We start from the raw sequence: 27,515 nt of genomic DNA on the forward strand, positions 1-27,515 counted from the left end.
GAATTCTTCTCACATCTGCAAAGCAGAAATAGTTCTTGAAAGGGGATTTGATATTTATAGGTGGAAAATATTTGTGAAGGCAAAGAACTAGTTTTAATAGTTTAAGGTAGTTAAATCTAGGGCTATAAAAATTAAAACCTAAAATACTAATTTCAAACAGGACTTGGAGAGCTGTGCTCTGGATCAGTAGTAGTTCTTAAGTTTTCAGAGTACAAAAGATTGACCTGAAGTGCTTATTTAAAATGTAGATTGCTAGTGGGCCCCAATTCCAGGGATTCTCAAACTTCAGGGCACATGTGTATCTCCTGGAAAGCTTCAGTAATACAGATTCCTACGCCCTGATGTCAGTGGTTTAGACAGGTCTGTAATGGGGCCCCCAAATTTTTACTTTTAATAAGAAATTCTCTCCCCAAAATGGTTCTGCAGTAAGTAAACTGAAGATCTCTTTATTTTACAAGTGAAGTCTACTTCAGCTCTCCAGACCCTTAGTGATCATTCTTCTGAATTCCTGTAGCAGTAAATTTTAACATCCTTAATAGTAACATAATATAGTAATAGAAGTCATAAGGCGAATGGAAATAATACTGGGCCCTCTTAGAATGCATGCCAGCTTCTTCAACTTAGTCCAGCTTGGTATACACAGTTTGTATTCTAGAATTTCTTGAGGCCCAGAGCTCTTCACTTTTCTTCCTATAACATACAGTAGCAAAAAGAAGCTGAAGCCCTACCACAGGTTTATTTCAAGTACCCAATGAATTTCTGGGTTTCTGGCTTCAATACAATTTTAAAAAAACCATTGCCATCAAGTTGATCCCGACTCACAGTGACCCTATAGGACAGAGTAGAATTGCCCCATAAGGTTTCCAAGGAGCAGCTGGTAGATTTGAACTGCTGACCTTTTGATTAGCAGCCAAGCTCTTAACCACTACACCACCAGGGCTCAGTACAGTAGATCTACCTTAATGAAAGTTTTGCCCCTGACAACAGGCTTTGTTCAATTCTTCATTTATTTATTTAACACTGTCTTTTGTCCTTAAAAAGTCTTGACACCAGCCATGCTGACACAGTATGAATTCTAGAAATTATTAGTTGCATTAGTACTAACCATGTTGCCCATTTCCATTAGAATAATCTATCTGGGCAGTCACATCTGTGGGTCATATGAAAAATATCCAAAAATAACTCCTTCTTTTATAAAACATGACTGATTATAACTACAGGGACATGGTTTCAAGTACATGGATTTTATTTCTTTCAGAACAAAGAATCTTCTTAGGTATTAAGAATGGGTACCTGATTTCTCTGAATTTTAAAAAGAGTAACAGTATTACCAATAATTGAAAATGTCATGAGTATAAAGAAGTTTTAGTTTGCTTTGAAATTATATTTCTACCTTAAAATGGAGTAATGTTAGTGCAATTTTATTTCATATTACTGCTATTGGGAATGCTATTTTTTCCTTGGGCTAGAATATTAGACTTAAATGAACATGCACTGTTGCTATTTTTTCATGCAAGGGAATAAAGGCACAAGATGTAGCCTCACAAATAAGATGAAGAATAGAGTAGGTTATACTCATGAAATTTATAGAGTTTAGACTTTGTGGAAATGGTTGGAGTTGAACTTATATTCTGTTAACTTTCCTTTTTAGGGATTTTAAGTATGATGGAGCGAGGACTGATTCCACCAACAGCAAGGATTACCTTTCAGAATCCACCCATTACACCCAGAGCAGCTCCTCTGCATAGCTTTGATGAAGCACGCAAGATTCCAGCTGCAGGTAAGACAGATACTCTTGACTCTTTGTTTAGTTGGGGATGCACAGAAGTTACCTCTCCAGAAAATCAAGCCTTCTAGTATCCGACTTTTATCCTCAGTAATAGGACAAGACACAAGTTATAATGATACTGAGTTTCACTTTACTGAATAAAGTAACATTAGCCATCTTTGTAAAACGCTTACTGAGGGACTGTACTCTGTGTGTAGTTAGAAGGTTGGTATTTTCAGAGGGCTTACAGTTTCGCTGGGGAAATAAGGCAGATATAATAGTGACAGATTATATTGCTAACAAAAGACAATGCAAAGTGGCATAGCATAAAAACCAAGTGAATGTTAAAAATCTCATGCTATCAGAGTTCAGAGGAATGATCACTGAGGGGTGAGCTAGAAGACCTCAAAGAGGCAGCTGGAGGAAATGGGGTATGTTACAGAAAAGCTTCGACATGGGAATCTACTAACTAGTTCTACTAACTAGTTGCAGAACCTTGAGCAAGCCATTTACCTTCTTTGAGCCTCAGCTTTCCCGGTTATGAAGGGTTTTGGCTAAATTAAATCCTCCATCCATCCAATGTTTGTCAAATTTGCTTTATCCAAGGCGCCATTTAGGTGCTGAGGATCCAACAGAAAACAAGGCAGACAACATTTATGTTGTTTTGGTATTTACATTCTAGTGTAAAACATAGATAATAAGTAGGTAAATAAATGGCAAAGTAAGCTAGTCATAAGTGCTAGAAATAAAACAACATGCATTAGAGAGTGATAAGGAGGGGGGTTACTTTGCTTTTGGGGCAAAGATCAGGGAATGTCTCTCAGAAGAGGTATAATTCTTGATCTGAGATCCAAATGATGAGAAAGAGCCAGTCATGTAAAGACGTAGGGAATTGTTATTAGATGCCATCGAGTCAGTTCCAACTCATAGCCACCCTATGTACAACAGAAGGAAACACTGCTGGGTTCTGCACCATCCTCACAATCGTTGCTATGTTTAAGCCCATTGTTGCAGCCACTGTGTCAATCCATTTAGGGAACAGAATCCCAGATATAGGACAGCACAGGGACAAAGGCCCTGAGGACTAAGGCAGGAATGAGCAAGAAGGCCAGTGTGGTTGGAGGGCCATAAAGAAGGGAGAGAGAGAGGGAGGAGATGAGGCTGGAGAGGATCGTATGATGTAGGCTGGAGCAGAGACTATCAGTTGTCCTCAGTGTTCATTCTTCCCTACTTCCATAGTAGTAAGAATTTCAGTGGGCATACAGCAGTTCAGCTAACAACATTTCCCAGGCTTCCTTATGGCTAGGTGTACCATGTGACCAGGTTCTGGACAATGACAATGTAAGCAGAAGTAGAGAGGAAAGCTTCTAGGTTGTGCTCTCTCTCAAGAGGAAAGGAGAATGGCCTCCATCTTCCAGCTAGATGGGATACAGGTATGACAAGGAGAGCTGAGGAAGTCACCTTGGGGTCAGAGATGGAACTCTATGTTGAATCTGGCAGAGCTGCCCTACCAACCGTGAACTTTTTTTTTTTTGGTGGGGGGTAATTAGATTAGATGTGAATTTTATTTTGCTTATTTAAAAAAATATATTTTATTGTGCTTTCAGTGAAAGTTTACACGGAAAACTAGGTTCTCATTTGACAATTTCTACATAAATTTTTCAGTGACATTGTTTACATTTTTCACAGTGCGACAACATTCTCTTTAATTGCATTCTGGTTGTTCTATTTCCAATACTCTAGTTTCCCTGCCCCCTTATCTTCTTTTTTTTTTTTTAATTGTATTTTTGGTGAAAGTTTATACACAGCAAATTAGGTTCCCAATGAACAATTTCTATACATATTGTTCAGTGTCATTGGTTACATTTTTTAACAATGTGTCGGCATTCTCATTATTTCCATTCTGGTTGTTCTGTTTCTATTACTCTAGCTTCCTTGCCCTCCCTTACCTTCTCATCTTTGCTTTAGGGTAAATATTGCCCGTTTGGTCTCATATAGATGATTATTTAAAAGAAGCACAGTACTCACTAGTGATATTGTTTATTTTATGAGCCAATCTATTATTTGACTGAAAGGTAACCTCCGGGAGTGGATTCAGTTCTAAATTTAAAGGCTGTCTCAGGGCGATAGTCTTAGGGGATCCTGTAGTCTCTATTGATTCAATAAGTCTGGCCTTTTTTAGGAATTTGAGGTTCGTTCTACATTTTTCTCCCATTTATCCGGGACCATCTATTGTGTAACAACAAAGTTGAGCAGGTTTTTGATACATATATTGATCATTTGAGTATACTCTTTTGTAAAGTGATTTGAGATTTTAACCCTTTTTTTTTAGATGAGGTTGTCTTTTTCTGAGTGATTTATAGAAATTATTTATATATTCTGAGTACTGATCTTTCATCAGTTATATATATTTTGCAAATCATTTTTTTCCAGTGCCATGGCTTGGCATTTCACTCTCTTAATGGTGTCTTTCTTTTAATTAAACATTTTATTTTGTGATAATTGTAGTTTCACATGCAGTTGTAAGAAGTAATACAGAGAGATCCCATGGATCTTTTACTTACTTTTCCCCAATGATAACATCTTACAAAACAAGATCACAAGCAGGATATTGATACAGCCAAGATACAAAACATTTCCATCACCGCAAGGATTCCTTATGTTATACTGTACTTTTATAACCACACCCACCTCCCTCCTACTGCACACCCTTCTTAACTGCTGGCAATCACTAATCTGTTCTCTATTTCTATAATTGTGTCATTTCAAGAATGTTATTTAAATGAAATCACATAGTACGTAAGCTTTTCAGATTGGCTTTTTTCACTCAGCATAATTCTCTGGAGGTTCATTCAGGTTGTGGTATCAATAGTTCCCTTTTTTTTGCTGAGTAGCATTTCACAGTATTATTGTACCACAGTTGTTTAACCATTCACCCATTGAAGGACACCTGGGTTGTTTCCAGTTTTTAGCTATTATGAATAAAGCTGCTGTAAGCATTCCTGTACAGGTTTTTGCGTGAACATTTTTCATTTCTCTGGGAGGGGTGGATGCTCAGGAATGAAATTGCTTCGTCATGTGGTTGTTAGAAGTTTTTTTTTTAAGAAACTTCTGAACTGTATTCCAGAGTGGCTGTACCATTTTATGTTCCCATCCACAATTTTAAGTGATCCAGTTTCTCTGCATCCTCACCAGCATTTCATGTTGTTACTATTTTTTTTTTTTTCCTATTTTAACCATTCTGATAGGTGTGTAGTGATATCTAATGGCAGTTTTGATTTGCGTTTCCCTAATGGCTAACGATGCTGAACGTGTTTTTCCTGTGCTTATTTGCCATCTGTATATCCTCTTTGGACATTTTCTGATTGGGTTGTTTATTTTTTACCGCTCAATTTTGAGAGTTCGTTCTGTGCTGTAGGTACTAGTCCTTTGTTGGATGTGTGATTTGCAAATATTTTCTCCCCGTCTGTAGTTTGTCTTTTGATCCTTTATAGGGTCTTTCACAGAGCAAGTTTTTAATTTTGCTGAAGTACAGTTTATCAAGTTTTTTTCTATTATGGATCACACTTTTGGTGTCAAGTCTAAAAACTCTTTGCCTAGTTCTAGATCCCAAAGATATTCTTTTATGCTTTTTTCTAAAAATTTCATAGTTTTATGTTTTACATTTTGAGTTAATTTTTGTATCAGGTGTTAAGACTTAGACTGAGGTTCATTTTTCTTTGCCTGTTGATGCCCAATTGGTCTTGTTGAAAAGGGTCCACTGAATTACTTTGGCACCTTTGTTAAAAATTAAGTGTGGGTGTATTTTAGCATCTTCTGTTTTGTTCCGTTGTTCTGTCTATCCCTCCGTCAATACCACACAGTCTTGATTACCTATATAACAGGTCTTGAAACTGGGTAGGCTGATTCCTTCAACTATATTCTTCTTTTTCAAAATTGTTTTAACTATTCTAATTCCTTTGTCTTCCCATATAAATTTTAGAATAGTTTTGTCTGTATCTACAAAATACTTTGCTGAGATTTTTTATAGCAATTGGGTTAAAGTTGTATATTAATTTGGGAAGATTTGACATCTTTACTATATTGAGTCGTACAACCTATGAACACAGTATATTTCTTATTTAGATTTTTTTTGTTTCTTTTGTCAGCATTGTATAATTTTCAGCATAAAAATCATGCATATATTTTGTTAGATTTGTGTCTAATTACTTCACTTTTCTTTTTTTTTGAGTAATCGTAAATGATACTGTTCTCTTGATTTTGGTGCCCATGTTTTCATTACTGGTATATAGAAATACAGTTGATCTTTGTATGTTTATCTTGTATCATGTGACCTTGCTGAACTCACTTATTAGTTCTAGGAAGTTTTTGTGGATTTCTTGGGATTTTCTATGTAAACAATCGTGTCATCTGCAAATAAGGACAGTTGTATTCCTTCCTTTGCAATCTAATGCCTTTACTTGTTTTATTATACTGACTAGAACTTCCAACGCTGTTTGGATGAGAGTGGTGAGAGATTCATTCTCTCCTTGTTCCTGATCTTAGGGAGAAAGCATCTTTTACCATTATGTATAATATTAGCTGTAGACTTCTTTAAAGTTGAGGAAGTTTCCCTCCATTCCTATTTTTCTGAGAGTTTTTATCATGAATGAATGCTGAATTATGTTAAATGCTTTTTCTGCATCAGGTGACATAAGCATATGATTTTTCCTCTTTAGCCTGTTAATATGGTGAATTATGTTGATTGATTTTTAAATACTGAAATATTCTTGCATCCCTAGAATAAACCTCTCTTGGTCATGGTGTATAATTTTTCACATGTTGCTGAATTCTATTTCCTACTATTTTCATAAGAATTTTTGCATCTATACTCATGAGAGATACTGGTCTATAGTTTTCTTTTTTGTACTGTCTTTGTCTGGTTTTCATGTCAGGGTAATACTAGCTTCATAACATGAATTGGAGACTGTTCCCTGCTCTGCTACTACGTAATTATTCTTTAAACATTTTGTAGAATTCACCAGTGAACAATCTTGTTCTAGAGATTTCGCTTTTGAGAGTTTTTAAAATTATGACGAAACTTCCTTAATAGTTACAGGACTATTCAAATATCTATTTCACATTGGGTGAGTTGTGGTAGTTTTCTTCCCCCTCCAAATAATTGGTCCATTTTATTTAAGTTGTCAAATTTATATGTGTAGAGTTATTTGCAGTATTCCCTTGCTATTCCTTTGATATCTAGAAGATGCATTTTCTATTTCATTGCTGATATTAGTAATTTGTCTGTTCTCTCTTTGTCAGCCTTGCTAAGGTTTGCCTTTTTTTTTAAAATCTTTTCAAAAAGACAGCTTTTTGTTTCATTGATTTTTCTCTGTAATATTTTTCTGTTTCAATTTCATTGATTTCTGCTCTTTATTATTTCCTCCTTTCTCCTCACTTTGGGTTAATTGTGGAATTCTTTTTTTAGGTTTTTGAGGTGGGAGCTTAGATTCTTGATTTGAGACTCTTCTTTTCTGATCCAGTCATTTAGTGCTATAATTTCCCTTTCAGCACTGCTTTAACTTTGCTCTACAAATTTTGATATATTTTCATTCAGTTCAGTGTTTTTTATTTCCCTTGAGATAGCCCTTTAGATTATTTAGAAGTATATTATTTAGTTTTAAAGTGTTGGTTTTCCTCTTATACTTCTGTTACTGATTTCTAGTTTGATTCCATTGTGTTCAGAGAACACAATCTGTATTATTTCAGTTCTTTGTAATTTGTTAAGGTTTGTTTCATGGCCTAGTATATGGTCTACCTTAGTCTGTATTCAGTGAACTCTTGAATATGTGTCCTGCTGTTGTTGGGTAGAGTGTTCTGCAGATGTTGATTAGGTCCCCATTGGTTGATCGTATTATGGCTTTATAGCCTTGCTGGTTTTCTGCCTAGTTGTTTTAGCAATTGTTGAGACAGGGATGTTGAAGTTTTCAGCTATGATTGTGTATTTGTCTATTTTTTCTTTCAGTTCTATCAGTTTTGCTTCACATATTTTACAGCTCTGTTGTTTGTTGCATCCAGATTTAGGATTGCTGTGCCTTCTCGGTGGATTGAATCTTTTATCATTATATAATGTCCCCCTCTGTCTCTGGCAATTTTCTTTGCTCTGAAGTCTACTTCTTTTAATATGAATATAGCTATCTTTGCTTTCCTTTGATTAATGTTTGCAAGATATATCTTTCCATTCTTTTACTTTCAATAGGTCTATGTCATTATATTTGAATGAGTTTCTTGTAGACAGTATAGTCAGCCACATTTTTTAACTACTCTGCCAATCTTTGTCTCGTAATTGTTATATTTAGACCATTTACAGATAATGTAATTATTGATATGTTAAGATAAAGTCTACCATTTTATTTTTTGTTTAATTTCTGTTTTCCATTTTTCTGAGATTTTCCCTACATTCCTGTAGGTTACTTGAGCATTTTTCATAATTCCATTTTGATTTATCTATTGTGTGTGTGCATATGTGTTTAGTCCCAGGGTGGCACAAATGGTTAAGTGCTTGACTACTAACCAAAAGGTCAGTGGTTCAAAGCCACCCAGATGCACCTCAAAAGACAGGCCTGGGCAATCTGCTTCCTAAAAGTCACAACCTTGAAAATCCTATGGAGCAGTTCTGTTCTGCACACATGGGGTCAGCATTAGTCAGAATCAACTTGATCACAACTAACTAACAACAACAATTGTGTTTTTTTGTGTGTTTGTATAGTTTTTTAATGATTGCTCTAGATATTACATAATATACATGTAATTTATCACAGCCTACTGGTGTTGTTATTTTATAGTTTATTTGAAGTATAAAAACCTTACCTCCCTTAATGTCTGTTTACATTCCCTTTTTTATAATTGTCTTAAGTATTTCCTCTGCATACATTTAAAATCACATGCAAAAGTGTTATAATTTTTGTTTTAGTAATCAAATACAAGTTAGGAAACTCAAGAGGAAACAAAAGTCTATTGTTTTTACCCATATTTTTGCTTACTGTCTTCTCTCTTCTTTCCTGATATCGCAAGGTTCTTTCTTTTATTATTTCCTTTCTGTTTTGAGAACTTTCTTTAGCCATTTTTTTTTTTAATGGTAGATATACTGGTGAAAATTTCTTAATTTCCGTTCATCTGAGAATGTCTTGATTTCTCTTTCATTTTGAAAGATACTTTTGCTAGATATAGGATTCTGGGTGACAGTTCTTTCCTTTCAGCATTTGAAAAATATTGTGGTACTTCCTTTTGACTTCCATGGTTTCTGATGAGACATCTGCTGTCATTCAAATTCCTTTTCCCTTATAGGTAACACATTGTTTCTCTCTTGCTGCTTTCAAGATTTTTTCTGTCATTAATTTTTAGAAATTTGACTTTTTTAAAGGTATTTGACTATGATATGTCTTGGTGTGGATTTCTTTGGGTTTATCCTGTTTGGAGTTCACTCATCTTCTTGAATCTGTAGGTTTATGCCTTTTGCCAAATTTAGGGAGTTTTCGGTCATTATTTCTTTGAGTGTTTTTTCAACTTTGCCCTCTTTTTCTTTTCTTTCCAGGATTCTAGTGACACAAATATTAGATCTTGTATTATAGTTCCACAGCTCCCTAAAGCTCTGTTCATTTTTCTCCAGTCTATTTCTTTCTGTTGTTCAAATTAAGTATTTCTATTTTTCTATCTTCCATTTCTTTGATTCTTTCCTCTGTCTCCTCCACTTCCCTCTGAGCTCATCCACTGAGTTTTGTAATTCAGTTATTGTACTTTCCAGATTTAAATTTCCATTTGATTATTTTCTATATGTTGTATTTTTTTTTAGAGACTTTATTTTTCTTTGCTGAGACTGAATTTTTTTCATTTGCTTCATGTGTGTTTATAATTTCTCATGAAATCATTTTTTTAATGGCCGTTTTAAAATCTTTTTCATAAAATTCTAACATAGCTGTCTTCTCGGTGTTGGCATCTACTGATTGTCTTATTTCATTCAGTTTGACATCTCCCTTGCCCTTGTTATGACAACTGATTTTTAATCAAAACCTTGACATTTTGGGTATTATTTTTTGAGACTTTGGATATTATGTAAATCTTCTGTATGAGACACACACACACAAGCAACTCACTGTCAAGAGACAAAATAATCAACAAAACTAGACTCGGAGATGACCCAAAGTTGGAACTATCAAACAGGGAATTTAAATAACTATGATTAACATGCTAAAGGCTGAGTGAAAAAAGAGACAACATGCATCAACAGATGGCTAATTTCAGCAGAAAGTTGGAAAGTTTAAGAAAAAAATCATATGGAAAGGCTAGAATAAAAGACATGGTAACACATACAAAGAATTCCTTTAATGGGCTCATCAGTCAAATAGACACCACCAAGGAAGGAACTAATGAACTTGAAGATAGGTCAAAGGAAATTACCCAGTTGAAATAGAAAGAGAAAAAAAGGAGGAGGGGAAGGGGACCCAGACCAACTAAGAACTGTGAAACAATATCAAATATTCTAACAAATGTGTAATTAGAATTCCAGAAGGAGAATAGGGAGAATGAGGAAGAAGAAACATTTGAAGAGAAAATGGCCAAGAATGTTCCAAAAATTACGAAAGACATCTAACCACAGGTCCAGGAAGCTCACAGAATGCTAAACAGGACAAATACAACACACACACACACACACACACACACACACACACAGAGACACACACACACCCCTAAAAATATCATATTCAAACTGCTGAAAATCAAAGATAAAGAGAAAAGCTTGAAGATAAAGAAAAAAGACACATAGGAAGACTCACATTGCCTGAGTTACTATAAAAGTACACTAATCAGGACAATGTGGTATTGGCAAAAGTATAAACACAGAAAACAATGGAACAGAATAGAGAGTACAGAAATAGACCTACACATACATGGCCAGATAGTTTTTAACAAGGGAACAAAGACAGTTATATGGAGAATGGATAATCTTTTCAACAAATAGTACTGGAACAACTGGACATTTATATTCAAAAATAAATAAGTCTTGACCTATACTTTGCACCATAAGGAGCCATGGTTCCACCAATGGTTAAGCACTCAGCTGCTAACCTAAAAGTTGACAGTTCAGTCCCACCTAGCAGCTCTGTGGGGGAAAGACCTGGCAATCTGTTTCCTTAGATTACAGCCAAGAAAACCCTATGGGACAGTTCTACTCTGTCACATAGGATTGCTATGAGTTGAAAATCAACTTGGTTGCACACAGCACCACCTTGCACCATATAAAAAAATCAACTCAAAGTGGATCACAGAACTAACTGCAAAACCTAAAATTATAAAACTTTTAGAAGAAAATGAAGGGGAAAAATCTTTAGTGTCCTTGGGTTAGTCAAAGACTTTTTGGATACAACAATGAAAGCATAATCTATAAAAGCAAAAAAATTAATATATTGGACTTCATCAAAATTAAAAATTTCTCTTTTAAAGACATTCTTAAGAAAATGAAAAGACACGCCACAGATTGGGAGTTAATATTTTCAAAAAAATATCTAAGAAATAACTTTTATCCTGAACATATAAAGAAGTCTCAAAACCCAGTAATAAGAAAACAAGCAAAATGGATTAGATATTTGAACACTCTACCAGAAAATATATATGGATGGTAAATAGATACATGAAAGTACGCATAACATCATTAGTCAGCAGGGAAGTGCAAATTAAAGCCACAATGAGATGCCACTACACACCTATTAAAATAGCTCAAATTAAAAAGCAGACAAACCAAACACTGGTGAGAAACATGGAACAACTAGAACTCTTATACATTGCTAGTGGGAATGCAAAAGTACAACCACTTTGGAAAACAGTTTGGCAGCTATTTATAAAATTAAACATGAACTTACTTTATGACCCAACAATCCCTCTGCTAGGTATTTATCCAAGAGAAATGAAAACTTATGTTCACCTAAATACCTGTATGTAAATGTTTATAGTGGCTTTATTCATAATAACCAAAAGCTGGAATCCACCCAAGCTTCCCTCAACTGATGAGTGGATAAATACATTGCAGTACATTCACACAATAGTCTACTACTCTGCTCTAAAAAGGAACAAACTACTAATACATGACAACAACATGGATGTCCTTCAAATGCATTGTTCTAAGTGAAAGAGGCCAAACTCAAGAGGCTATAAACTGTTGTGATTCAATTTATAGGACATTCTCAAAAAAAGCAAAACAATGGGGGCAGAAAACAGATCTGCCTGGGGATGGAGCAGTTGACTAGAGAGGAGCACAAAGGAGTTTTTTGGATGATGGAGCTGTTCTATATCTTGATTATGGTGATGGTTACATGAGTGTATACATTTGTCAAAACTCACAGAACCATACATTAAAAAGGGTGAATTTTACTATATGTAAATGATACCTCAATAAACTTGACTTTAAGAAAGAATATTGGGGGAAGTAGGCACCTGCTTAACATGTTGTTGTTAGGTGCTGTTGAGTTGATTCGGACTCATAGCGACCCTATGTACAACAGAATGAAACACTGCCTGGTCCTGTGCCATCCTCACAATCGTTGTTATGCTTGGGTCCATTGTTGGAGCCACTGTGTCAATCCATCTCGTTGAGGGTTAAACGAATAATTTCTTTTATAAGGATCAGCACAAAGCTGGTTCCTGTGAGGTGGACGTTAAAGATGTCCCAAATGTCTAACTTTTCCAAGCTGCTATACCACTCCATCATCTCTAACATCAGCTACTCCCTCTCGCCTCAGCACTCTCCCTTCTGTCTTTCGGTTCCCGAATTCCCTGCAACATCTCACAGAACTCACAAACCATATAAAGGAAATGGCTCATGTGGTTGTGGAGGCTGGCAGGTCTGAAATTCATGAGTCAGGCATAGATTTCTTAGTCTGGCCCTCAGTCTCTGCCCAAAGGCACTCAGCTTTCTTGCTCCATGGGCCAGGAAGCCCACCGCACCATCTCCTGCAGGTCCCTCCTTCTTTGGTGGTGGTGGGCTCTCCCTCTCTGTTCTAGAACTGCCTCTCTTTTAAGGCAAAACTGATCAATCCCCTTGGAAGGCCACAATTACGCTGTCACACAATCACGTGGGTGGGAGTTACAAGACCAGGTCTGGAATAGTTGAAGCCATAGGTGGCACTACGTTAAACAGGCCTCTGTAGTCTACTGTCAGCCTCCATGAGCCATCTGCCTTTTTCACAGGCCATACAGGGCTGTTATACAGATAATTTGTTGGCACCAATACTCCAGCCTTTAGCATGTCTTTAATCAAGGCAGAAATCTCCTTTTGTCCACCAGATATCCTATACTGTTTCAAATTAACAACCTGAGTGAGTTCAGGCAATTCTAATGGTTCCCATTTAGCATGTCCAATCAATACTGGCCTAAGGACAGATTTACATGCCTTCAGTTTTACAACATCAGGTAGAAGGAGTGTTCCCTAATTAGACATAATAGCCATTCCAATAATACATTCAGGCAAGGGAGATACAACTACTTCATACAAGATCTATTTAAATTTTCCAATTCTCATCCAAACTTTCACCTTAGGCCCATCAACCGTTGCATCACCACATCCTCCCAGTCTAACCTTAGGCCCCTTCAAGATTTTATTGACAGATTTTGGAATTACTGTACATGTACATTGAACTCCTGTGTCCAGGAGCCCCAAGAAGTTCTCTTTCTCACCCCCAGGCCATTTCACCCACACATGTGCATATGGCCTTGGGTCCCCTGCTGGGGGCCAGACCAGAAGACCCTGGCCCTCTTATGGATCCGTATCTTGACCACCCAGCTGAGCCTCTGCTTCAGATGGTCCCAGGTAGGAATTCCCATCATTAAATACTTCCCAGCTGAGGTGAATAGGATGGACTTGTTTAGGCCTCTTTAACATTGGGGGACCAGCGGGAATTTCCACTGGTCCACCCAACCTCTTGTAGTGCTGCCTTAGAACCTTTGTCTCAACTCCATCAGTGTTTGCTATATTCATTCTGTTTCTTAGTAACTGCCTAAAAATCTCTTTCCTGCTGGGGAAGTTCTTTCCCCACTGCCTCTTCCCATTCTCCTATAAATCAACCCTATGTTTCTTGCATCTGTAAGACCCACTCGGGGATGCTGTGCCAACAGATCCCACAAGTCTTCTCGGGTTGTTACTTTGTTTCCAAGTAGCAAGGTTACATGAGGTACCCACTTAGAAGGGGCTCCTTTGATTACCATATCTACCATGAGCTGTGTAAGGAGCATACTCATTAGATGAATATCATGATCAACATAAAGCCATTCCAGCATGGCTTGCATAAGCAATGCATCAGCTGCTTCCTCTGGAATGTTCCATTGGGTATTTAGAGGGGGAGGGGGCAGTTTCCCTTCTCAGGGTAAACAAATCTCACCGCATATTTTATCCAGTCTATCAGGCTGGCCATCTCCTCTGGGGTAACCTGCTGTATAACTGGATCTTGTATCATCATTCGTGACTGTTCCATAGTAAGTTGTGGGTCTTGCATCAACCCAAACCTACTCTTCCATTCTGCGGCATTCAAAACTAAAGACACTGCCCCTAAATTAGTCATTCTCACAATCCATTTTAGTAGTGGTTCCTCGGGAAGCTGATGATACCAATCTACAAATTGAAGCAACTCCTTTACACTATACCCCCTGGTTTCTATAGTTTCTTGGTTTTGTCTGTTTCCCTTCTGGACTAACTTCTTGGTGGCCAGTGGTCATAGAGGAACTGCCTGTTGTTCTGACCCGATTTTTCCTTTCCGGTTTAGCTCTGACTGGACTCGATCTGGTCTTGGTTCAGTGCTAAAATCAGCCCCTACATTCTTTTCCTGCCACTGCAGCTTTTATGGATAATAGAAACCAAGGAATTGTGTGTCTGGCCCTTTCCTTTATCACTCTATTTCCATATGCTTCCAATTAGCCAATTCCTCAGGAATTGTTAGATCCACCCTTCCTAAATCCCGTGAATAGCTTTTGCCTTGAGTAACTGATTGCAACATAACAGCTGCTTCAATTCATGGGTGTTTTTTATCCTATCCAGAAACCAAAGGTTTCTCATTCTCCCATTTATTTCCTTTTTTCCCAAACCACATATTCCAGTGAGTCTGGGCTGTTGCAGCAAAACCCATCATTCTGACACCAACTAACCAGCACAAAGCTGGTTCCTATGAGGTGGACGTTAAAGATGTCCCAAATATCCAACTTTTCCAAGCTGCTGTACCACTTTATCATCTCTAATATCAACTACTCCCTCTCGCCTCAGCACCCTCCCTCCTGTCTTTGGGTTCCCTAATTCCCTGCAATGTCTCACAGAACTCACAAACCATATAAAGGAAATGGCTCATGTGGTTGTGGAGGCTGGCAAGTCCCAAATTCGTGGGTCAGGGGTAGACTTCTCCCTGGACCCTCAGTCTCTGCACAGAGGCACTCAGCTTTCTCACTCTGTGGGCCAGGAAGCCCACTGCGCCATCTCCTGCAGGTCTCTCCTTCTTTGTTGGTAGGCTCTCCCCTTTGCTCTGGAATTGCCTCTTTTAAGGTAAAACTGACCAGTCCCCTTGGTAGGCAATGATTACCCTATCACACAGTCACCTGGGTGGGAGTTACAAGACCATGGCTAGAAAGGCCACACACAAAAGTAATTAATCCACCACAAGGGTCTTCCTCTTTTTCGCTGACTCTCTACTCTACCAAGCGTAAGGTCCTTCTCCAGGGACTGGTGCCTCCTGATAACATGTCCAAAGTATGTGAGACAAAGTCTCACCATCTTTCTTCTAAGGAGCATTCTGGCTGTACTTCTGAGACAGATTTGTTCATTCTTCTGGCAGTCCATGGTATATTCAATATACTTCACCAACACCATAATCAAAGGCATCAATTCTTCTTCGGTCTTCCTTATTCATTGTTCAGCTTTCACACGTGTATGAGGTGATTGAAAACGCTATGGCTTGGGTCAGGTGCACTTTAATCCTTAAAGTGACATCTTTGCTTTTTAACACTAAAGAGTTCTTTTGCAGCAGATTTGCCCAATGCAGTGGTCATTTGATTTCTTGATTGCTGCTTCTGTGGGCGTTGACTGTGGATCCAAGTAGAATGAAATCCTAGACAACTTCAGTCTTTTTTCCATTTATCATGATGTTGCTTATTGGTCTAGTTGTGAGGATTCTTCTTTTCCTTAGGTTGAGGTGTAATTCATACTGAATGCTGTGGTCTTTGATCTTCATCACTAAGTGCTTCATGTCCTCTTCACTTTCAGCAAGCAAGGTTGTGTCACCTGCATATCGCAGGTTGTTAATGAGCCTTCCTCCAATCCCGATGCTGGGTTTTTCTCCATATAGTCCAGCTTCTTGGATTATTTGCTCAGCATACAGATTGAATAAGTATGGTGAAAGGATGCAACCCTGCTGCACACCTTTCTTGACTTTAAACCACGCAGTATCCCCTTGTTCTGTTCAAACAACTCCCTCTTGGTCTAAGTACAGGTTCCTCATGAGCACAATTAAGTCTTCTGGAATTCCCATTCTTCGCAATGTTATCCATAATTTATTATGATCCACACAGTTGAATGCCTTTGCATAGTAATAAAACACTGGTAAACATCTTTCTGGTATTCTCTGCTTTCAGCCATGATCCATCTGACATTAGCAATAATATCCCTTGTTCCATGCCCTCTTCTGAATCTGGCTTGAATTTCTGGCAGTTTCCTGTCGATGTACTGCTGCAACTGCCTTTGAATGAATGATCTTCAGCAAAATTTTATTTGCGTGTGATATTAGTCTTTCTGATATTCGCTGCTTTCAGCTAGGATCCATCTGACATCAGCAATGATATCCCTGGTTCCATGTCCTCTTCTGAATCCGGCTTGAATTTCTGGCAGTTTCCTGTCGATATACCGCTGCAGCCACTTTTGAATGATATTCAGCAAAATTTTACTTGTGTGTGATATTAATGATATAGTTTGATAATTTCCACATTCAGTTGGATCACCTTTCTCAGGAATAGGCATAAATATGGATCTCTTCCAGTCAGCTGGCCATGTAGCTGTCTTCTTAATTTCTTGGCCTAGACCAGCGAGCGCTTCCAGTGCTGCATCCATTTGCTGAAACATGTCAATTGATATTCCGTCAATTCCTGGAGCCTTGTTTTTACCAATGCCTTCAGTGCAGCTTGAACTTCTTCCTTCAGTACCATCAGTTCCTGATCATATGCTACCTCTTGAAATGGTTGAAAGTCGACCAGTTCTTTTTGGTATAATGACTGTGCATTCCATCCATCTTCTTTTGATGCTTCCTGTTTCATTTAGTATTTTCCCTGTAGAATCCTTCACTATTGCAACTTGAGGCTTGAATTTTTTCTTCAGTTCTCTCAGCTTGAGAAATGCAGAGCGTGTTCTTCCGTTTTGGTTTTCTATCTCCAGGTCTTTGCACATGTCATTATAATACTTTACTTTTTCTTCTTGAACTACTCTTTGAAATCTTCTGTTCAACTCTTACTTCATCATTTCATCCTTTTGCTTTAGCTACTCTACGTTCAAGAGCAAGTTTCAGAGTCTATTCTGACATCCATTTTGGCCTTTTCTTTCTTTTCTGTCTTTTAATGACTTCTTGCTTTCTTCATGTATGATGTCCTTGATGTAATTCCACAACTTGTCTGATCTTCGGTCATTAGTGTTCAGTGAGTCAAATCTGTTCTTGCGATGGTCTCTAAATTCAGGTGGGATATACTCAGAGTCGTACTTTGGCTCTTGTGGACTTGTCTCTAATTTTCTTCAGCTTCAACTTGAACTTGCATATGAACAATTGATGGTCTGTTACACATTCGGCCCCTGGCCTTTTTCTGACTGATGATATTGAGCTTTTCCATCATCTCTTTCCACAGATGTAGTTGATCTGATTCCATCTGGAGAAGTCCACGTGTATAGTTGCCATTTATGTTGTTGAAAAACAGTATTCTCAATGAAGAAGTCGTTGGTCTTGCAAAATTCTATCATGCGCTCTCCAGTGTCGTTTCTATCACCAAGGCCATATTTTCCAACTACTGATCCTTCTTTGTTTCCAACTTTCCCATTCCACACACCAGTAATTATGAATGCATCTTGATTGCATGTTTGATAAATTCCAGACTGCAAAAGTTGGTAAAAATCTTTAGTTTCCTTATCTTTGGCCTTAGTGGTTGGTGTGTAAATTTCATTAATAGTCATATTAACTGGTCTTCCTTGTAGGCTTGACATGAGAGGAAAGAATAATGAGCTATACATACAGCCGGAGAAGTGGAGTTCTAAAGAGATGTCCTGTTTACTAATGTTAGTATGCATCACATTGAGATGCAAGGGCCCTCCCCAGAAATACTGAATTGGAGTCTCAGGGTAGACATTTTGCATGTCACTGAATTCATCCCTTCTAGCTGCTGTGTGATATTCCACTGTTTGAATATATCATAATTAATCCATCCAGTCTGTTGATGGGTTTTTGGGCTGGTTTCAAGATTTTGCTATTGTGAACAGTGCTGCTATGAACATTGTTGTACATGTTTCCTACTGTATATTGCCAAATGTTATCTTGGTAAATAAGAGTAGAAATATTGGTCACAGAATAGGTGAACATTCAACTTTAGGAAGTTTTTTTTTTTTTTTAAAGGTATTTTGCCAAGACATTGATGATGTTATTACATTGTTTTCTGTCTACCATAGCTGCTATTGAAGAGTTGATGATTGGTTGAATTATGGTTCCTTTAAAAGTAATTTGTCTTTTTTTTTTTCTGACTGCATATAAGATCTTTTTATCTTCTACAGGTTCACTCTGATATGTCTAGGTGGATATGTCTTTTTATTTCTGTTGCTTAGAATTTATTGAGAATCTTGAATCTGTACATTAATCTGTACATTTATTATTTCTGGAAATTTTTCAGCCATATTTCTTCAAATATCACCTCTGACACTGAGTAGAGGGAAAAATAAAAATAAAATTCTCCCTAGAGACTTGATACTTGAAAGCATTCTCTCATGTAGCCCAAATCACATGGCCTAATGGTCTATAAAACCTTAAATGGGAATTTAGTTTAAACTAGACCCAGATTAGTGCCGCTATCACTTGTCAGAATCAAATGTAAATCCTCTCTAGAAGAATCTACCATTAGCGTAGGCTTCGAAGGATTCCTACAGATTGAGTTTTAAACTAACATATCATATAGTCAGAATTTATAAAACATGCAAGGAAGCAAGGCATCATGAGTGAGCAGAATTAGTGATATCAGAAACATAAACTTTCAGATATTGGATTATCAGACATAGAATATAAAATGAGTTGGTTTTGTGTATTTCAAAAAATAAAGGAGAGTATCGAAGATATGAGTAAAGATCAAGAAGATTTGAAAAGAACCAAAAAATGTCTAGAAACAGAAAATATAATGACAAACTCAAATGAGTGGAATTTTAGCAGATTGTTAAAACAGCTGAAGAGAGAATTAATGAATTTAAAGGTAGAGCTGAAGAAATTACTTATTTCCAATAAGAGGATCAGTCCACCATACTGCCAAAATGACAGATTCTTCATCTCCATTCTTACAACTATTCTGTAATGTTATATTTAAGATGTATCTCTTATATACAGCATCGAGCTGGATTTTGTTTTCCTTTTATCCAATCTTAAAATCTCTGTCTTATAATGAGTACAGTGCATCCATTTACATTTATGTCATCTGTGATATATTGATATATTTATGCCATCTTATTTTGTGCTTTTTTCTATGTTTTTCCTCCTGTCTTCCTATTTTATTGAAAAGGATTTTATTTCCTTTCATCATTCTTTACTGGTTTGGAAATGATACATTTTACTTCCAGATTTTTAGTTAATACTTTTCTGTATTTAACATAGTATAAAATTCAACAAAAGGAAAAATTAATATTTCTACCCCATTTTGAATAATCACAAGGATTTTAGAACCCTTTAATTCTGATAATCTATTTCTGTTTTATATGTTATTAATCTCTGTCTTGTTTTTATAACTTCCAGCTAGGTATTATGTTTTTTATATATTTAGTTTCATTTAGACTTAGGCTTCAGATTTTTCAGTTTCTTTCCTCACCATCTCTTCTTGTATTCTACTTATTTTCTTTTTGCTGAAAATGTAACAGAAAGAGATAAAGAAATGGTCAGTATGAAGAAGAGGATGGAATGAGAAGCTCTGCCTAATTCCTGATAGTAGTTCCAGTAGAAAAGAATAAACAGAAGAGAATAGAGATACTATTCAAAGAAATAATGGAGGAGAATAATTTAGTTCTGTCATCAAGAGTCTGTAAATAGTAAATGTTATCATTTGATTTTCTGAAAATATCTTAATTCCCCCAGTCTTGTATTTTGCCTTTACCTACAGAGAGAATTATTTTAAAATATTATGTTCTAGCTTCTATTGTTGCTGCTGAGAGAAGTCAATTGTGGTTTAATTGTTCCTTTGTCACTTATCTGTATTTTCTCTCTGGAAGCTTTTAAAATTCATGCATATTTTCTCTCTCTATTTCTCTTCCTCTCTCTCTCCATCTGTCTCTCCCCCTCCCTCTCTCTCTCTCTCCTCTCCTCTCTCCCTCTTCTACTCCCCCCTGCTCCCCCCACCGAGGTTTCCCTGTGAAGTGCCAGGTATGGATTTATTTATTTCTATTTATTCAGCTCAGGATTCTCACCATGGTTCTTGAATCTGAGGCTTCAAGTCTTTTGGTCATTGTGTAAAATTCTCCATTATCTCTTTGAATAGTGTCTCTACTCTCTTCTTTCTATTCTTTTCTACTAGAACTTCTATCAGAAATTAGGCAGAGCTTCTCGTTCTATCCTCTCCTTCAGGTTTACCATTTCTTTATCTCTCTGTGTTGCATTCTGAGTAATTTCCTCAGATTTATTTTCTGTTTCACTGATTTCCCATGAAGTCTTAAATTTTGATAACCATATTTTTCATTTCTGGAAGTTCTATTTGGTTCTTCATCAAATCTGCATGTACTGTTCTAAAATATTGTCTCTTTTTTCCACTTTAAATCATTGTAAGCATGTTGGTTTCATAATCACTTTCAGATTGCTCTTTTATTTCAACTTCTGGGGTATGTTTCTATTGTTTGGGCTGGTCTCTGCTGACTTGCTCAAGGTAGGTTATGTCACTAAATATTTCAAGATTTTTTAATTGTTGATACTTCTTCAGTGGGTTGTTTTTTGTTTGTTTTGATCTGGTGTTCCTGAGAATCCCTGTGGCCTAGATTGTGACGTGAGTGACCTTCCAGTGTAGTTTTGCATTAGCTTCTGTTTAGAGTCCCAGGGATATCACCCTGGCTTAGGACAAATTTTCATGCCAGTTTCTGAGCTTGGCATTTCTGACACTTATGAGTAATATAAATGTTAACGACAAGCTGCAGGAGACAAATTAGAGTTTTGAATTCTTAAAGAGATTTTTTTTTTTTCTCCCAAAATAGAGATGAAGTCTGGCAGAAAGTGGCAAGCTTCCTTGTTATCTTCCTGAGCAGGGGGTGAAATTTTTCCCAAGCCACCCTTTTACTGAGAGTGCATCCTACTGAAAGTCCCAGCTTTTTTTAGGGATCCTAAGGCCTTAGCTCCTGTCCATGAGTGGGCATTAAAACTCAAGTCCCTAGGTTAACAGAGACTGACAATATCTGTAAGGTGATCACAGCATCTGCTTAAGTGTTCAATTTCTACTTCATATCTGGACCTGGGAGTGTTCCTTTCACTTTTGTGCATGTTGCCAGGACCACCACTGCAACATTTTTAACAGTGAAAAATGGAAAAAAAAAAAAATGGGGTGCCAATCTCTTCTCAGAAGCCCCTGAATGAAGTTCCCCTTACATCTCACTGGTCACATGGACACTTCCATAAGGAAGGCTGGCAAAGTGAATGTCCAGAGATAAATTCTGTCGAGTTGATTCCAACTCATAGCAACCCTATACAACAGAGCAGAACTACCCCATAGAGTTTCCAGGGAGCAGCTGGTGGATTCAAACTGCTGACCTTTTGGTTAGCAGCCTCAGCTCTTAACCACTGAACCATCAAGGCTCCAGGACTAGGATTAGGGACATATTTATACTAAATAGTTAATATGATGAGTTATGCTTAATCTAATCCATTATTTAAAATTCTGTTCTTTGTTGGACATTAAACATATTTAATATTTGAGACATATTAAAAATTGTTCATTGTTTATCTGAAATTCAAATTTAACTGTATGCTTTATTTTAAAAAATTTTTTTGCTAAATGTGGCATATTGTCACCCTGAGAAAACTGGAATCCTATTAACAAGAAAGGAGCCCTGGTAGCTCAATGGTTAAGTGTTCTGCAGCTAACAGAAAGGACAGTGGTTCAAACCCACCAGCCACTCCGTGGGACAAAAGACTTGACTATCTGCTCCCCGTAAAGATTAAACCAAAATCAAACCCATTGCCATCAAGTCGATTCCAACTCATACCGACCCTGTAGGACAGAGTCAAACTGCCCCATAGAGTTTCCAAGGCCGTAAATCTTTACAGCTTAAGGAAACCCTATGGGGCAGTTTGACTCTGTCCTGTAGGGTCCCTGTGAGTCAGAATCGACTCAACAGCACACAACAATTAGCGAGGAAGAGAAGGGGGATGACTGCTTGGCAGGCAAGAATCAATAACTACTACAGAAGCATACAAGTTTGTCCAGAAAAAACAAGACTTTTTTCCCCCTGACATTAGTCTGGCAACATTTATCATGCAGATTTTTCCAGAAGAGAAATCGGGTAGCAAAATAGACAATGCCTTCAAACACAGTTTTGTAAGAGATGCAGACACATTCTTCAAATGCATGTGTCCCATTATATCCAAGGTCACATGAAGTTACAATTTAGTGATAGCCTTTCTGCAGATAACTAAGAAAATATCATCCAGTTATCTTAATTTATTAACTTAAAAAAATTTTCAGAGATACCATTAACTGTTGATTATCCATGTGAAATTACAAATCTTTGCAATCTTTATCCTACCAAATTTTCTTAAAATTTTACTAAAATCCTTTAAAAATTTGCCCACTTGAAAGCTTGTTAGCTGCTATTTTGTTTCAACATGGAAATTTATCCCTATATCTCACTTCTCTGCAGAAACTTGGAGTTAAACAAAAAGTGTATTGAGTCTGCAAACAATAGGAATAAAAGGTTTTACTGATGACTCTGGGGATTCAGAGCAGTTTAGGTGCAAGGTGTAGACTGGCCTTCAGGAGAGGGAGAGCAAAATTCAAAGTGGTCAAGGCAAAAACTTGTAGGCTCAGAAGTGGGTCTTCATTCATTGTGGAAAACTGACCAGGCTTGGGGATGGTAAAAACCAACAAAACCAAACCCGTGGGTTTCGAGTCGATTCCAACTCATAGGTACCCTATAGGACAGAGTAGAACTGCCCCATAGGGTTTCCAAGGCTGTAATCTTTACGGAAGCAGACTGCCACATCTTTCTTCTGTTGAGCAGCCGGTGGGTTCAAATTGCTGACCTTTTGGCTAGCAGCTGAGCACCTAACCACTGCGCCACCAGGGCTGTAAATTGCAGGCAGCTTCACAGTCAGGGAGGCTTGCTGGAAGCCAGTGAAACCAGCAAGGTGGTAAATAGTGGATTGGTCAGATACAACAAACAAGTCCTTTTTGTGGAGGTGAGTTTCTGTGATAAGACTGTAGAATTCTCCTTCTTAAGAAGTGGCTGAAGATATTCCTTACAGTACATTTGAGGCAACCTGGGAGGTACTGGACCTCCAGGTAAGACTCCAAATTATATATTGATATCCTTTACTAGTGTTCTGTATGTGATCAATGTCTGTCAATTCTTTCTAAGATTGTTATTATAGAACTAACAGAAAAGAAGTAAGCTAAAGAATTGCATTGAAAGAAGCCTCGCTTCTTTTAGTCGATTAACTATTTAAATGATTATTTGTTCTCTTTCTTGGAAAGAGTATTGTAAGGATTTTTCTCCCGTGAGAATCTCAGACTTGGACTGTTGTAAGATCGGGTTTGCGACCAGGCAACAGGAGAGATGGGACTTTTCTCCCAAGTGGTGTCTAGCAGCACTTCTGCACCTCTAAGAACTAGCTGTGTTCTCCAAAAGTTGTTTCTAGATTTAATTTCAAAAATAATCTTTACAGTGTTTTTCATGTGTATCGTTTCCCCAAGTCATTTAAATTATTTAGAATCATGTTTTTTAATGACTGTTGTCGTCGTTGTTATTAGGTGCTGTCGAGTTGGTTCCGACTCAGTGACCCTGTGTACAACAGAATGAAACACTGCCTGGCCCTGCGCCCTCCTCACAGTCGTCGTTAGGTTTAAGCCCATTGCTGCAGCCACTGCGTCAGTCCATCTTGTTGAGGCTGTTGCTCTTTTTCATTCTACATAACAGCCCATCATATGTGGCTATATTAATTACTTTTTAAACGATCTTGAGAATCTGGTTATTTAAAGAGATCTTATAGTGAAACATGAGACAAATATTAATCTCTAATCTGCCTGCTTTTAAAATGTACCTTTTCATCTAGGCAGTTTGCATAAGGCAAGATGACCTTATATTCGCATGGAAATGTTGCCCTCTCATGCTTTTTGCCCAGTAATGCTTTCCTTTAGAAGTTGATGATCGCAGATGCTTCATTGAACTGATACAGAAAAGTGAGTGGTCAGTGGTTGACAGAACCATTTGACTTTCAAGGTACAAACCCAATAGCATCACCCAGTGACTCAGCCTCTCTTTCTGGAGGAGATAACTTTGCACTCCCTCCATCCACAGCCCCTTCCAGTATACTCCAGAAACTGCCGACCTCAACAGAAGTGAAGATGCGCCATCCCAAGAAACAAAAACAAAAGGTATTTATATTTCTAACTAAAAAAAGAAATTTGTTCTTATGTACAATATTGTCGGTGAGTGTTTTGCTAATACACACATCCTATAGAGTTGTACTTTTCATATAGAAATAACTTCTATTTCAGCTGTTGCTGGGATGCATTTGATTTTTAAAGGGGGGGGATTGTCGCAAAAGTAAACACCATGACACGTCAGTGGGGTCTAAAAAAATATTCAATTATGTTGCATTATTGTGAAATTACCTAAATGACTGGGTCAACCTATACTACTGGCTAGCTAGTCAGGAGTCCAGGATAAAGCTGTTACCGTATATCCAAATTTGTTTTGTATAGGATACGATAGTGTGAAGTTTTACTCTATTTCATTTGTCTTTAAGTGTAGGATAAGAAGGCAAATCTCCAGTTTTGAGCAGATTGTCTTCATGAGAAAGAGGAAGATATTCTGTGTTAGCTAACATTAGGACCTCACAGCACAATGTGATTCATCCTTATGGAGATTCTTCCCATTTAAAGATGCGGGACTTTTGTAGCTTGGTCTTGCTTTCTTCTGTTTCTAGGCCACAGAGAGACTTGTGATAACTGAAACTTTTCACCACAGAAAGAAGACAGCCGGCAGTGTCTTTTTTCTGGGGTTCCCCTATGTGGTCATCCTGTTGACAGCTGCTCCCATTAAATAAAAAAAAAAAAAAAAGAAAGAAAGCAATGAAAATTAAAGAGTAGCACAGAAAAAGTTAATCCTACTATGTTTACAAAATAGACTGTTACCTGTTCTTACACGACCTGGATCTTTTAATGCCAAGTCTTCCTCAAGATGTTTTCACTGTATTTTCAGCCCTGGTGGGCTGTTTCCCTGTAAGAGATTTCCAGGCTGTTTTTGTAGCAGCATGTCATGTGACACCCCAGTTGCCATGGCAAATATTTGTGTTTCATGAAAAATGTGAGTAAAAAAAAAAAAAAATCAATGTAAACGGCCAAATCCCAAGACAGATAGCCCTTCAGGCGAGTGTTTGGCCTGCACCGTTATTGTTATTGTTTCAAATTCAGCTGTTTAACAGGCTGGGAGAAGGCCGTGGGCTAATGAGCATAATGGGAACAGGCGGAGGCACCTGTTTTGATTCTCACCGTGTTCGAGTTCACAGCCCTGCAGTTTTGTAGATCACAGATCTACAGGTAATACAGATATTATGACTAAGTTTTAGCCAGTAAGTATGAATAATGGCCCATGTTCTGAGTACTAATTAACCCTCCCTTTAATTTCCTCTCTTTTGAGTTCACAAAGCTTTCCCCTACTGCTAGAAGCGGTAATGTTTAAAGACTATGTCCTGTGGTCCCAGACTGCTACATTTCTGAATTGACTGGTCAATAGGAAATGTAATTATTCATATGCTTGGTGAAAAGTGTACTAGGCACGGAAGTTAAAAAGCCAAGAGAAAGATGGTCATATGCTGCGTCATGTGATAAGGCCAGTACAGAGCTTGGATCAGCCTCTCTCAGGCAGCGTGGTGCCCCTTGGAGAAGCCTTTTCTTGTAAATACTACTCCAAGTATTCCCTAAAAGTGGGACTTGGCATCGCTTATGTTCGTTTTTGTAAATATTTTGTCAAACCCTTTCTTCTGAGCAAACAGCACTCTTGGCAAGCAGAGCATCGTTGTCTGGGGGTGGGAAAGGTCTTTCTAATTATTAGCTCCTGCCTGCATAGAAAGAGGGAACAGGCCGGCCCAGCGGGGGAAGCAGGGGGAGGGGAGGGAGACGACTGCGCCTTCTATTTGCTTTGTAAGATTGCCCATGAGAGAGGCGTTTTGATTTCAACTGTGTCTCATTCTTCTTTGTAGGGGAAAGGCAGAAGGTCAAGAGGACATCATGATAAGAAGGTCTGTAATTTGTGTGACTAGTTTAAATTTGGGGTCTGTCACCTGATGTCCCTTCCTTTTGCTGGAGGGCAGAAGTATGGGAGGCAAGTTGACAGCTGGAGGTTGCAACAAAAGTTCTTTTGCTCTTCCTTTAGAAAAGAAATTACATCATGTTTTCAGAAAAAAAAAAATGGTTCATTTAAAGTGAAAAAGCTTTTTTTTTTTTTTGCCCTCTGTTGCAACTGAATTACTTCTCAGGCTTCAGTCCAAAAAAGTGATTTAATGCCCTCAAAATTTGGCTGAATCACATCAGTCGTCAACTTCAGTCTAAGATTTTCATCTTTTGAAAGTATATTTAAAAAGAAATAAAATGTGAAAAATAAATTCACTTGTTTCCAGCATGCACTTACATGTGTGCATACGTGTGTGCACGTGTGTATACACCCACACACACATTGCATGTGTGCTGTAGTAGGTATAGGTATGGGATTTAGAGTTAAGCTGACCACAACAAATAAGCTAGCAAAAAAACTGGAAAAATTATGTGATCCCTACAATATGCTAACTACATACCAGCAAGGAACATTCCACAGGGCTATGTATGCATTACAAAAGCTCCCCCGACCCCCACAACAGAAAGCAGGAATGCCAAGGATTCTCCTCTTACTAGTAGAGTAACTTTGAGTAGCCACTTAATTCTCTGTACCTCAGTTTTCTCTTCAGACAAGTGGGGATAATGCCTCGCTTCTCATAGAGCTGCTGCGAGGATTAGATTAGTTAATGTGTGTGAACGTGCTTTGAGAACTATAAAGCACTTGTTATCATAATTCATTGGTCCATTCTTAAGAGCATCTTCTAGGCCTCTCTTTCTCAGTGATCTTCTTATCGGTAAGAATTTCAGGGGAGCTTTGCCACCCCTTTTCAAGGAAAAAGAGCCCCCCTTTTAGGCCCCCTTATACTCCTGCAGAGCCATGGCTGCTAGGGCTGTGTTTACAGCAATGGTTGCATACTGTCCTTCTGAACCCAGACAGAGTGCTCCTAAA

The 27,515-nt window shown here is 37.7% G+C and overlaps 1 protein-coding gene across 1 annotated transcript in view; it reads left to right on the plus strand.

Annotated features, from left to right (window-relative positions):
• The window catches only part of IQCH (IQ motif containing H), a 240,915-nt gene that overhangs the window by 87,518 nt on the left and 125,882 nt on the right, over nt 1-27,515 (plus strand). The window contains exons 6-10 of the mRNA XM_023729750.1: nt 1,652-1,780; nt 6,322-6,337; nt 12,732-12,757; nt 24,588-24,625; nt 26,455-26,493. Coding sequence (XP_023585518.1) covers nt 1,652-1,780; nt 6,322-6,337; nt 12,732-12,757; nt 24,588-24,625; nt 26,455-26,493 — 248 coding nt within the window. The remainder of the gene's footprint in view (nt 1-1,651; nt 1,781-6,321; nt 6,338-12,731; nt 12,758-24,587; nt 24,626-26,454; nt 26,494-27,515) is intronic.

The sequence above is a fragment of the Trichechus manatus genome, unplaced genomic scaffold (assembly GCF_000243295.1).
Source record: "Trichechus manatus latirostris isolate Lorelei unplaced genomic scaffold, TriManLat1.0 scaffold00030, whole genome shotgun sequence".
In the NCBI taxonomy this organism is placed as follows: Eukaryota; Metazoa; Chordata; class Mammalia; order Sirenia; family Trichechidae; genus Trichechus; species Trichechus manatus.